We start from the raw sequence: 13,168 nt of genomic DNA, 5'->3' as shown, positions 1-13,168 counted from the left end.
TCTAAAACTAAATTAATTATTTGAGCTACCGATGCGCTTTTTTATGAAACGAAATTTCAACGCGAAAGGTTGTTGTGAACCATAGGTCCTGTGTTCCACGGCAGATCAAATTTGTTAATCTTTATCAGTATGTTTTGTTTGTTTTTAAGGGTTTTACGGCGCTTGCAACACCAGAAGGTCATATCAGCGCCAGTAAAAAGGAAGAAAATATGCGTAATCTTTTTAAAAATGTTAGAATGAAACGGCTGCATATCTACGATATTTATTACTCCGAGGAATAATATATTTTTAAATAAAAAAATATCAACACGCGTCAATGGTATTACAATAAAGGGGTAAGTTGTTTTGCATAATATTTAAACATTATTTATTTCACAAGGTTGTTCCCATTTTCATAACATCATACAATACAATTGAATGAAAGTGGCGATACACATGATATATAATGAAAAAAAAAACGATAAGTTCAGTGAGAGAGATTCATAAATAATTGAATCTTTCCGGTATAATAATATACGAATCATTCCAATGAATAACCTTCAAAAAATACATTTAAGATAAATGATAGCATGCAAACATTAAAATCTTGCGAATACAAATATGTAAATTCGGCAACTCATTACATAATATTATATTGGAGCATGCATAGTAAAGATCTGCTGTACATTAAGTCGTTTGCAAGTACGTGGTGTCACTTTTATTATGTCTCTGAGTTTGTGTATATTAAAGAATGAAAAATATATTTAGAGCTGAGTTTGAGTATATAAATGAATAAAAAATACATTTAGAACCTGCAATCATAAATTTCTTGATTGATTCAGACAGTATCAAAGAAGAATTCATAGTAAAATAATGGTAATAGTAAAAAACTATAAGAACATAGAATTCTAAATTTTTGTTGTTTTTGTTTTTTTTTAAGTTTAAGAATCAAAACTGACCCTCCTCAATGTAAACATTTATTTTTACTCAAGTTTCATAACGTTAGATTAAAATCCTATTTGATTCATCAGGTTCACCTCGCCAAAATACCGTTTTGGGGCGATTGGTCATATATTATTGTAGAGTAGGGACGATCAGAAAAAGTTGTCACATCTGTTATTGCCGCAAACTCGATATCTATTTCACGATCATAATATTACATAGTTACGGCTATGTGGTCTAGTGGTATGACACTCGCTTTCGGATCGGAATGTCCTTGGTTCGAGCCTCGCGCTCGGCGCATAGTTGAGTCCTTGGAAAAGGCTCTTTACTCACATTCTCTCACCGTACTCAGGTGTAAAATGAGTACCTGGCCGTTAACAGCGTTGTCTTTGTCCGAAAAATTGTAATATCGCCTAACAGGCGTCATGTCCCGTCCTACATGTTAAATGTTGCTGTTGACCAGGGACCCCTTGTAAAGCGCTTTGAGCATATTTAGTGGATAGTGCGCTATATAAAGCTCAATTCTTATTTTTTACGCTCCTCTGACTTGATTACGATCTTCTAACCTTCTCTGGCTTCTACCTTCATTTACGTGCTAAATTCGTGTCCACAAAAAAATGTAAATGGTTCATCACGGTGTTTAATTAATTTCTGATAATTTCACAATTTTTGTTCTCGATTATAGATAGACGTCTAATTGTCTTGCTGTGAAAAAAAAATACAAACAATAAAAAAAACAAGTTTTAAATTTTGGCCAGAAAACTCGTCCTTCAAATGTGATTATTTTTTCAGAGTCCGGTAGTACAGCACTGATTTTTGTGGTGTAGGAGCACCCAAATCATCTTAAATTGATAATAGATCTTGATGTCGTAGTCGTCATCGTTGAATTGAAACCGGCGGGCATCGAAGAAAGGTCATAGAGATCGGTGACCCATGTGTTAAGGCCAAGGGTGACTGTGAGGACGGAAATGATGTTTATAAGGATTCCTGCCAGGACCTGCGGGGATATACATTGATAATTAAGTTATTTCAAAAGATAAAGAATGGTTTCAAATTCGCAACAGCCAAAAATAGAAATATTTGCATATTTACTTCATATTTTTCTCATTAATAGACTATACGGTCCATGTATTGCTGGCGCTGCCACTGCTAATATTACTATTACTACTACTACTACTACTACTACTACTACTACTACTACTACTACTACTACTACTACTACTACTACTACTACTATTACTACTACTACTACTACTACTACTACTACTACTACTACTACTACTACTACTACTACTACTACTATTACTACTATTATTACTACTACTATTATTACAACTACTACTACTACTACTACTACTACTACTACTACTACTACTACTACTACTACTACTACTACTACTGCTGCTACTACTACTACTACTACTATACTACTACTACATACTACTACTATACTACTACTATTACTACTACTACTACTACTACTACTACTACTACTACTACTACTACTACTACTACTACTACTACTACTACTACTATTACTACTACTATTACTACTACTACTACTACTACTACTACTACTACTCTACTACTACTACTTACTCTACTACTACTACTACTGCTACTACTACTACTACTACTACTTACTACTACTACTACTACTTACTACTACTACTTCAACTACTACTACTGCTACTCTTCAACTACTATACTTACTTACTATACTACTACTACTACTACTACTACTACTATACTACTACTATTATTATATTATTATTATTATTATATTATACTACTATCTACTACTACTACTACTACTACTACTATACTACTACTACTAATACTACTACTACTACTACTACTATTACTACTACTACTACTACTACTACTATCATACCACAACAATAACTACTAATACTATTACTACTACAACTACTACTACTACTACTACTACTACTACTACTACTACTACTACTACTACTACTACTACTACTACTACTATACTACTACTACTATACTACTACTACTACTACGACTACTACTACTACTACTACTACTACTACTACTACTACTACTACTACTACAACTTCTACTACTACTACTGCTCCTGCTTTTCTTACCATGTCTTTGACTTGAAGATAGCCAGATGAAAACACAATGGCGTTGGGAGGTGTGGCGACAGGGAGGAGAAAGGCGAGAGAACACGCCACAGAGACAGGTAACATGAAGTATAAAGGATTAATCCCCAATCTGAGTGCCTGAGGATATCAATGTAAGATACGTAACAAGTATCAGTGAGTACTCAGGGGCGTGGCTATATTGGTTGATTTGGTGCCTGGCACCGCGTCCATCTTTTTAAAATGGATTACAGCATTAAAAAAAAAAAAATTAAAAACTGAGAAATGGTATATAACCGCCTCTTATTTATTTGAGTAAGTCTTTTCTTTAGTTTTTTTTTTCCTTCTTTTGTATTTAAAAATATTATAGCATGTTTTAAGTCATTTTCTGGCACCACCCTATACTGTAACTGTAAGCATGTCACGCCACTGGTGATTACGAGAGCTGAACATTATTTCATTAAATAATTCAATCTTTTCGATGGTGGATCAATTATAGGGTAACGTTCCCCAACCCCCACCCCAAATAAATAAGCGGAACTAACAGGTAGATTTAGATACTATTGCCCACTATCGCAAATAACTTGACAAACTTTGAATTTTGGAAAGAATCCACCCCCCCCCCCCCCCCCCCCCCCCCCCCCCCAAACATAAAATAAGCGGAACAAACAGATACATTTAGATACAATTGCCCACTATCGCCAATTAACGGACAAACTTTGAATTTGGAAGAATCACCCACCCCCCCGTTTCTTTCTTTTTTAAAAAAAAAAAGCAAATGCTTGTTTTTTTACCATTCTTATTTACATTCATCCGTTGTTTCCATTCGAGACCGCCATCCGGGGTTACTTAGGCCATCCGGGGTTACTTAGGCCATCCGGGGTTACTTAGGCCATCCGGGGTTACTTAGGCCACTTAGTAGAATAAAAAAGGTTGCTTTTATAAAGTTAAATTAATGAGTGCTTATTAGATCTATCGGGTTCTAATTATTTAAAAGATAAAAGCTACATGTAATTTATCTTTTAAAATAAGCAATCTTGTTTTCAGTAAGTAGCCTAAGTTACCCCGGGGGGCCTAAGTAGCCCCAGTTGACGGTACTAATTTTTATTAACTTTCAGAGGAAGATTTCCTTGATCCCCTTCTCAATTTTCGAGGTGGAGACCTCCCACTCCCCCCTTTCCCCCTTTTCAATCACCCAGCCATGAAATGTTATAAAACTAAGAAAAGATAACATAATATATGGGCCAATACAAACTTGTCCGCCAAGAACAACAAAAGAGTATAGACAATAAAAGTATTTTATACAAAATTTGTTAGTTATGGGTCTAGTGGTATGACACTCGTTTCGGATCGGAAGGGCATGGGTTCGAGCCTCGCTCGGCGCATAGTTGAGTCCTTGGAGAAGGCTCTTTACTCACATTCTCTCACCATATTCAGGTGTAAAATGAGTACATGGCCGTTAACAGCGTTGTCTCTGTCCGAACAATTGGAACATCGCCTAACAGGCGCCATGTCCCGTCCTAAATATTAACGGTTGTTGTTGACCAGCGGCCCCTTGTAAAGCGCTTTGAGCACATTTAGTGGATATTGCGCTATATAAAAGCTCAGTCATCATCATTAGTTTGCAACTTATTTCATGGTCATATAATTTGTGTTTAGCACACCAAATAACATAAAAAGAATAGTGGTTTTGTAAATGGTTTGTGAGTTAGGTGTGATAGATAGTAAAAATATAAAAAAACACAATAAGATTAGCCAAACTCACAAAGTCTCCTACAATTGGCGCAAAAAGGGAAACAGTGGCTGCGTTACTTGTGACTTCCGTTGCCATAGCTACTACAATAGTCAGGACCATGGCGATGATCCAGGGAGGCAAGTCTGACATGACTTCCATGTGATCAGACACCCAGGCTGAAAGGCCGGATTTCTGAGGGGGGTAAAGGAATGTGTAGTATAATAAAGGTCTATGATGGGGTGAACGGTTAACGAAGAGATGATGATTATGAGGTTGAAGCGTGTACTAGTGATAATGATGATGGTGATGACGACATGATGACATCGACGACGACGACGACGACGGTGGTAACGATGGTGATGATGATGCGATGATGATGATGACGACGACGATGATGAACGGTGGTAGTATTGGCAGTAATAATGATTTATGGTGGTGTTCTCTGAATTGATACTGCCAATAACGAGGCCAATGTGTATATATATATATATATATATATATATATATATATATATATATATATATTATATATATATATATATATATATATATAATATTATCAATTTTAAAATTATATAATATTAATTTATATTATATATATCATGTTTTTAACATTTTGTATTTATTTATATATCATAAATAAATATCATAAATATTAAACATATATTTTAAATAAACAAATATAATATAGATATTATATATATATTCATTATTATTAGATATTTTATCGGTTGAGTAACTGGTTTAACCGACACACTTCTTACCATCAGTTTTTGCTGATGGTCGTTAAATTAGTGACTCCTTGTTTCATGAAACTTCTTGGTATTTTAACTTCTTTGATCCCTAAAAATCCATAAAAATGGTAGCCAGATAAAATTTGTGGGCACATGACTAAACTTTACAACAACAACAACAATACAATCAAAGGCGATATTAGTTCGAAGATGAACGTCACTCATGGATCTTTGTTATTGTTTTTTGCCATCCGCGTTTATGAGTAAGCTCACTGAACTGTATTAACCTGACTATAAACGTTCATGATACACACAGTTTGTCTGTTGGTCCGTAATATTACCAGATGAGCAATGTTATGAACTTCTTAGCCAAGCGCATACTGTCTATTAGTGAGTCATACGACATTCAGCATACTAACTGATGGGTGCAAAGAATGTAGGAGGTATCAAAATGTTACCGTTACCACTATTTGTCATATTAATTTATGATTAATTTATTTAATGTAAGATTAACTGACCAATTGATAATGATGATAATTTTTGGTGTCAAATTGCCACAATCGTAACAAATTTAATCAACGAAATGAATATGTTTATGTTGTGTATATCGCACGTGTGAAAGAAGAGAGGAGGAGAGAGAGAGAGAAGATGAGAGGAGATGAGAGAGAAGTGAGAGTACGAGAGAGAATAATAGGAGTGAAATATTGTTCAATGTTACAGTTATCGTTTAACGTTTATAACAAGTGTAACTAAATGACAAATTGCCATATTTATGGGACAATAAAGATCGTATTATTATTTATTATTATTATTAATTATATTATATATATTATTTATTATTATTATTATTATTATTTTTCATATTACCTCGCATCCCAATGCCAAAGCAAATCCCCCTCCCATCAAAAGTAGGACACCCCAAGCCAGTCGACGAACCACTGTCTCCCAGTCGAGGATTGGTTCATATTTCCACTTGGACTGGTCTGAAAATGGAGGATAGATATTTCCCAATCATTCCGAAGTTGATTGTTTTTGTTTGTTTTTTTTTTTTTTTTTTTTTTTTTTTTTTTTTTTTTTTTTTTTTTTGAGCTTTTATATAGAGCAATATCCACTAAAATGTGCTAAAAGCGCTTTACAAGGGGTCCCGGGCCAACAGCAACACATAACATGTAGGACGAGACATGACGCCTGTCAGGCGATAGTACAAATTTTTGGGACAGAGACAACGCTGTTAATGGCCAGGTACTCATTTTACACCTGAGTACGATGAGAGAATGTGAGTAAAGAGCCTTCTCCAAGGACTCAACTATGCGCCGAGCGAGGCTCGAACAGGACCTTCCGATCCGAAAGCGAGTGTCATACCACTAGACCACATAGCCGATAACAACACAACAAATTGATTGTTCACCATAGATTTATAAATATTACATAGCAGGGGGATAAAACAACTTATTTTAATCCAAATGAATTGAATAACTTTGAACGTAATTACCTTTTTTTAAAATCCTAGTAGGAGATTTTTGATTCAATAGCAAGAGCACTCGACTAACAGATTTAGCTCAATCTAAATTAGATCGAATTTTCTGCATACATTTCCCTCTCTCTTCGACCTCACTTATTTCGAACAGTGCATGGATATCTGCGTTTAAGTCTAAATTTGTTTTGTTTGTTTTTAAGGGTTTTACGGCGTTTGCAACACATTTAGGTCATATCAGCACCAGTAGTCTAAATTTGATATTGCGTAAAATATGTTGCTGCGTAAAATATGTAGCCGTGCTCAATCATTGTCCTATCAAAAGGGTGGCAAGCACTTGATGTTGTCAGTTACACGCTTTAGAAACGACGGTAAAAATGCGAGGTTTGGGGATTATTTAAATCAATCGATTTTTTGAAGGACGAGTTTTCTGGCCAAAAGTTTAAATACGTGTTTTCTTAGACTACGACAGATAACTGATTTAACTCACTCAATCCTAACACCGACTATATCCGTAGTTTACCCGGGATTACTTTTACCCCATGTCTATTTATTACATTTTTCTGAGACAAATTATAGGCGTAGTATCAAAGCTAATGTTTTTAGTTTTTACATGTTAATGGTAGTTAAATAAAGGTATCAAGGTACATTCTCATTTTTAATACCTACATTTTTTTCCAATTTTGAGAAGTAGCAAAAATCTCTAGGATTGAGTGAGTTAATACACACCTATATTATTGTCGTCAGCCTGCCCCTTACACCTCTGCCATGGTATGGGATACGCCGGTAGTATAAACAACAGGACGGATATCAACACGGCAGGGCATGAGTCCCCTACATACCTGTAAAATAATGGTGATGATGATGATGATGATGATGATGATGATGATGATGATGATGATGATGATGATAATAATAATAATACCAATAATGATAATAATAACAAGAAGAAGAAGAAGAAGAAGAAGAAGAAGAAGAAGAAGAAGAAGAAGAAGAAGAAGAAGAAGAAGAGAGAGAAGAAGAAGATAAGAAGAGAGAAAATAGTAGTAGTAGTAATAGAAAATAATATAATAATAATATATAATATATATTATATATAATAATATATATATATATATATATATAATATATAAATTTCTAAAATATATTATTATAATCCAATAATGTCATGTGAAAGGAAATATAAATAAAGAGATAGAAGAATAGTAGTAGAGAATAGTGAAAGGAAGAGGAGGAGATGGTAGGAGAATAGGAAGTGTAAATGTAAATCAATGTATTGTTATTATTTACTCCATTGACGCAATGTAGCATATTTAGTAGAGTATAGTAGAGTAGTAGTAGTAGTAGTAGTAGATAAGTAGTATAGTAGTTAAGTAGATAGTATGTATATAGTGATATGTATGTATGATATATATATCATCACATATCAACATTTTGCTAAACGACGTCACTTATTCCAGGTCGATAATCATCATATGGCTCATGTTGTAAAGGAATCTTAAAATGACAAAATAATGTCATTAAACTATGTTGAACAGGCATAGTGTTGCTCAGACTGATATAGTACACTGTTAAATTTAAACTCAATTGTCACCTTATCATTCAATACTGCAATTGACGCATGTGCACATATTATTAATGGAGCGTATCTCCGATTTTGAATTTAAATAAAATTATTTTATTCACTCTAAGCCGTGCAGGATTAAAGAAATGGCAACAGGTTGAGAGAATTATGGTATTCGAAGTTTTGGAGTGACAGGGAATGAAAGTAGCAGGAAGAAGAGAGAGAGAAAGTGAGAGGGCGAGAGAAGAAGAAGAAGAAGAAGAAGAAGAAGAAGAAGAAGAAGAAGAAGAAGAAGAAAGGAAGAAGAAGAAGAAGAAGAAGAAAGGAAGAAGAAGAAAAGGAAGAAGAAAAGGAAGAAAGAAGAAAGAAGAAGAAGAAGAAGAAGAAGAAGAAGAAGAAGAAGAAGAAGAAGAAGAAGAAGAAGAAGCAAAAGAAAAAATCACACTTTACTTTAAAATTCTCAAAGATGATTTGTTAATCAAATTGGAATTTTTAAAGTCTTGAGTTTCAGATATTATTTTTTGTTTTTTGTTTTTTGTTTTTGCAATTTGAAAGTTAATTGATCGATATAATATAATTAAAATGTTGACTAAAAAGTTATTATGCATTGAATCAGTGTACATTGAAATAAGGTTAGAATAGTGATTAATCCTCAACTTACCACCTATAGGAAAAATCGTCACATTTGTTACGATACAACCAACAGTTTTCTTATTCTAATTTTCATTGTGTTATAGTTGCAGCTATAAAATCTTACATTGTTTTAGTTTAGAGCACATGTTATGAAGAATATAGAATATACTCGTTACTATTCTGTTTGAAAAATGCATTTTGTGTTGGGTGAGTATGAAATTTCGAGTAAAATTTTGAAAATAACTGGTAAGGAGAGAGTTAATAATTACCCTTTGTGGAAAAAGCTTCCCCAGCCAGGGATGAAACCAGGTTTCCTTGTGATCCAGAGTAATGCGATGGCTGCAAAGTTGATGCTCACTATAATCTCTGCAAAGCTGACGATATCGAAATTATGAGTCATAGTTGAGACAGGTGTTTTTTGATGATGATGATGGTGATGATGGTGGTGATGATGATGATGATGATGATGATGATGATGTGATGATGTGATGATGATGATGATGATGATGATGATGATGATGATGGTGATGATGATGATGATGATGATATGATGATTGATATGATATGATATGATTGATGATATATGATGATGATGATGATGAAGTGATTGATGATGATGATGTGATTATTATTATTATTATTATTATTATTATTATTATTATTATTATTATTATTATTATTATTTTATTATTAATGTTGTTGTTGTTTTTGTTGTTACAAGGAGGAATAAAAGTGATAAGAAGGAGAAGAAGAAGATGGAAGAGAAGGAGGAGGAGGAGGTAGTGGTGGTGGTAGTAGTAGTAGTAGAAGTAGTAGTAGTAGTAGTAGTAGTAGTAGTAGTAGTAGTAGAAGTATTAGTAGTAGTAGTAGTAGTAGCAGTAGTAGTGAAGGAGGATGAGGTGGTGTGCTGGTGGTGGTGGCGACAGAATTAGAGTAATGTGGAGAAGATGCATGATTTATAAACCACGCACACAAAACTATCATGCTTTCTAAATTATTTTTCTATACTCTAACTTGCCTTTTAGTTTTTGTAAATAGACATGACCACATATGGTCTACAGTATAAAATGTAACTCTTTAAAAAAATATATGGGTGGCCCCAACTCGACGACCGTCAAAAAGCAACTAAGGAAGCAAAACCCGTTTAGTGCAAAATATGCGAAAGTATCCTGACACTGATAATACAATGAATTTTTTACCTATTTTACCATTTATTAAAGGCGCTCCAAATAAATAATAATGTGAAATTGAATGTAAGCTTCAATTTAATTATAAAAACAGATCAAATTAACGTTTCGGGTTTCCCCTTTATCAACAAAACAGGATGAATGAAACACCACAGATGAATGAGATGATGTGGTAGTGACCTAGTTAAGATGAATAAAAAATACATTGGTTGGCCGGAAATAGTATGCTCCTTTATTTATTTGATCTGTTTTTGTAATTAAATTGAAGCTTACATTCAATTTCACATTATTGTTTATTTAATCGAGCTTCGCACAACATTACTAAGACGTCATAATATTATGGCCTCTATCACGGGCAGTTTCTGTGTTCTGACGACGAAATTCTGAGAGGAGGTATGGTAAATTTCACAGGCGCTTCAACTGGGTTATTCAGTAAATTACAAAGTATTCTGATGTTTTTTAAAACCTGGCATCTGGTCTTTGAGATAGCGATGGAGAAAAAAAGTCAGACCCTAGAAACTCCGCATAGCCTCACATGCCTCAGGAAATAGTCAAGCACTCATTACATTTCTCGCCAATGCAATGTATTAAGTTATTCACTGGTAAAGAAAATGTGGTATGGCTTTGTTTTGAAGTCTTTCTTAAAACTTCGACTCAAGCCTTTGGCAAACTGTATTTACGACTACGCCTTCGAATAGCTTGTTTTGGCGTCATTGCAATCGCGTCCTGAACAGCTTTCACATTCTGGTCACTTCATACCGCTTTTGTGTGAAAAACAACCTCTCATTTGAATTGCTCATTCCACCTTCGAATTAGGCGATATTACAATTATTTCGACAGAAATAACGCTGTTAATGGTCAGATACTCATTATACACCTGAGTACGATGAGGTAATATGAGTAAAGACCATTTCCACGGACTCAACTATGCGTCGAGCGACGCTCGAACCCAGGACCTTTCGATCTGAAAGTAATGTTTTTCTCATATTGATCTAAATTTTGGGTCACTTTCCTACTCTTTTCAGCAACAGAGTTGAACATTATTTTGTTATTTATAATTCAACACATTTTCTTAAGCAAAACGCCTTTTCTTTATTAACCCAAGACATGGCTCCTATAAGAGTAACAGCGCCTCTAAATCTACTGAAATATGGGTATACAATACGGTATCTGAATTTTCATACGATTTCTTTCAAATGTGGTGCAAATTAGACAGTTTAAAAATGGGAGGAAAAAGCTGTCCATTGCTTTCTCTCGGTCATCGAGTTTGGAATTCTAGGTTATTGACAAAGTTCTAACCTCATTGGCCCTAAACTGTTGTATTCCTTTTGAAGCATTTGCCTCACTCTTTCATACGAGGTCTTGTCCTTTTTCCAGCACATCAGACATCTGGTAGATAGTAAGCGGCATTCAATAGAATTGAGCATTTCATCATAATAACAGTGGCATACAAGTCAGTTAAATCCCAAAAAAAAAAGAAAAGAAACCGCGACAATATGATGATTTTAATTGATAAATAGATAAGATAAAGATAAAAGTAAAACAAAATGATATACAATTCACATTATTCACAAATTTGAGGGGGAAAAACTGGCTTTAGAGTGTATCTCAAGCAAAGGTTGAGAGAATCCAGGCATTTGCCGCAGTGCAGCGCAGCAAAATGTGCACTATAGTGATTACATGTTTTGTTCCAGTAAAAATACGTCATGGCACAAGACCGAAGGGCTAGAGCTCAGGTGGTCGCTGGTTCGGATAAGTAAGTAAGTTCCAGTAAAAAAAAAACAAGTTGCTGAAAGTGAAGGCGAAGGCCAGGTCCTTGCAGTCCTGTGCAATACCACCTTACACCGTCTCCACAGGAAGCTGCTTTGTCACGTTGGACAGTTCGAGTATTGATGATATGCGTTAAGGTAAAATACTCACAACATCCGCCAGCTGGATATAGATAGTGTGCGCTTGGCTAAGAAGCTCACAACATTGCCATCCGGAAGTATAACGGACCAACACACAAAACTTGTGTAACCATGATCGTTTAGTCAGGTTAATACAGTTTAGTGAGAATCACTCATAAACATGGGTGGCAAAAAACAATAACAAAGACCTGAGTGACGTCAACTTCGATCTATCTATAACGTTCACTACACAAAACTCTATGTGTAATCTTGAACAATTATAGTCTGATTGGTATAATTTATTTGTGAGAACTTATCAACAAAATGGCAGTCTAATAAAAATCAATAATAAAGAGCTGAGTGACGTCAATTCCGTTCCTTCTATAATAATAAAACACACAGTCATATACCTTAACCCTCTGGAATACAACAATAGCCATCCCCAAACAAAGAGGAATATGATGATAGACATCGGGACTCCCACAGCCAGCCAGTTCCCAAAGTTGATTGGATTGGTGCCCCCTTCTCTTGCGAACAATCTGATAAAATTGGAAACCGAAGTAAACAATAAATCATAAAAATAAATTATAAAGTCAAAAATAAGATAAACACAAAAGTAGTTATTTAAACCCTACGCATTTACAAATCCCTTCTCTTGTGAAGAATCTGATATTGGAAACCGAAGTAAACAATAAATTACAGAAATAAATTATAAAACGAAAAATACAAAAAAAAAAAAAACAAAACAAAAAGAGTAGTTATTTAAACCCTACGTATTTACAAGTCAAACAAATAGATAAGCCCACTTATATTGAGCATTTCCAGTATGTAACCATGACCAAAGCGCTTCAGAATGGTTAATGTACTCCTTCAGTGTTAATAATAATAATAATAATAATAATAATAATAATAATAAT

The 13,168-nt window shown here is 34.3% G+C and overlaps 1 protein-coding gene across 4 annotated transcripts in view; it reads right to left on the bottom strand.

Annotated features, from left to right (window-relative positions):
- Nucleotides 1-350: 350 nt before the first annotated feature.
- LOC144967114 (Na(+)/citrate cotransporter-like) overlaps nucleotides 351-13,168 on the bottom strand; it is a 28,348-nt gene continuing 15,530 nt past the window's right edge. For all 4 annotated transcript variants that reach the window (XM_078903954.1, XM_078903956.1, XM_078903957.1 and 1 more), the window contains exons 8-15: nucleotides 12,662-12,790; nucleotides 11,662-11,751; nucleotides 9,445-9,549; nucleotides 7,708-7,820; nucleotides 6,372-6,487; nucleotides 4,801-4,962; nucleotides 3,039-3,176; nucleotides 351-1,918 (exon numbers count right to left, since the gene is read on the bottom strand). In XM_078903954.1, the coding sequence (XP_078760080.1) occupies nucleotides 1,760-1,918; nucleotides 3,039-3,176; nucleotides 4,801-4,962; nucleotides 6,372-6,487; nucleotides 7,708-7,820; nucleotides 9,445-9,549; nucleotides 11,662-11,751; nucleotides 12,662-12,790 (1,012 nt within the window). In that variant the 3' untranslated portion in view covers nucleotides 351-1,759. The remainder of the gene's footprint in view (nucleotides 1,919-3,038; nucleotides 3,177-4,800; nucleotides 4,963-6,371; nucleotides 6,488-7,707; nucleotides 7,821-9,444; nucleotides 9,550-11,661; nucleotides 11,752-12,661; nucleotides 12,791-13,168) is intronic.

This window comes from Berghia stephanieae, chromosome 3, assembly GCF_034508935.2.
Source record: "Berghia stephanieae isolate SIO BIC M18660-M18661 chromosome 3, UCSD_Bste_1.3, whole genome shotgun sequence".
NCBI lineage: Eukaryota > Metazoa > Mollusca > Gastropoda > Nudibranchia > Aeolidiidae > Berghia > Berghia stephanieae.
This window is presented reverse-complemented; position numbering and strand designations above follow the sequence as displayed.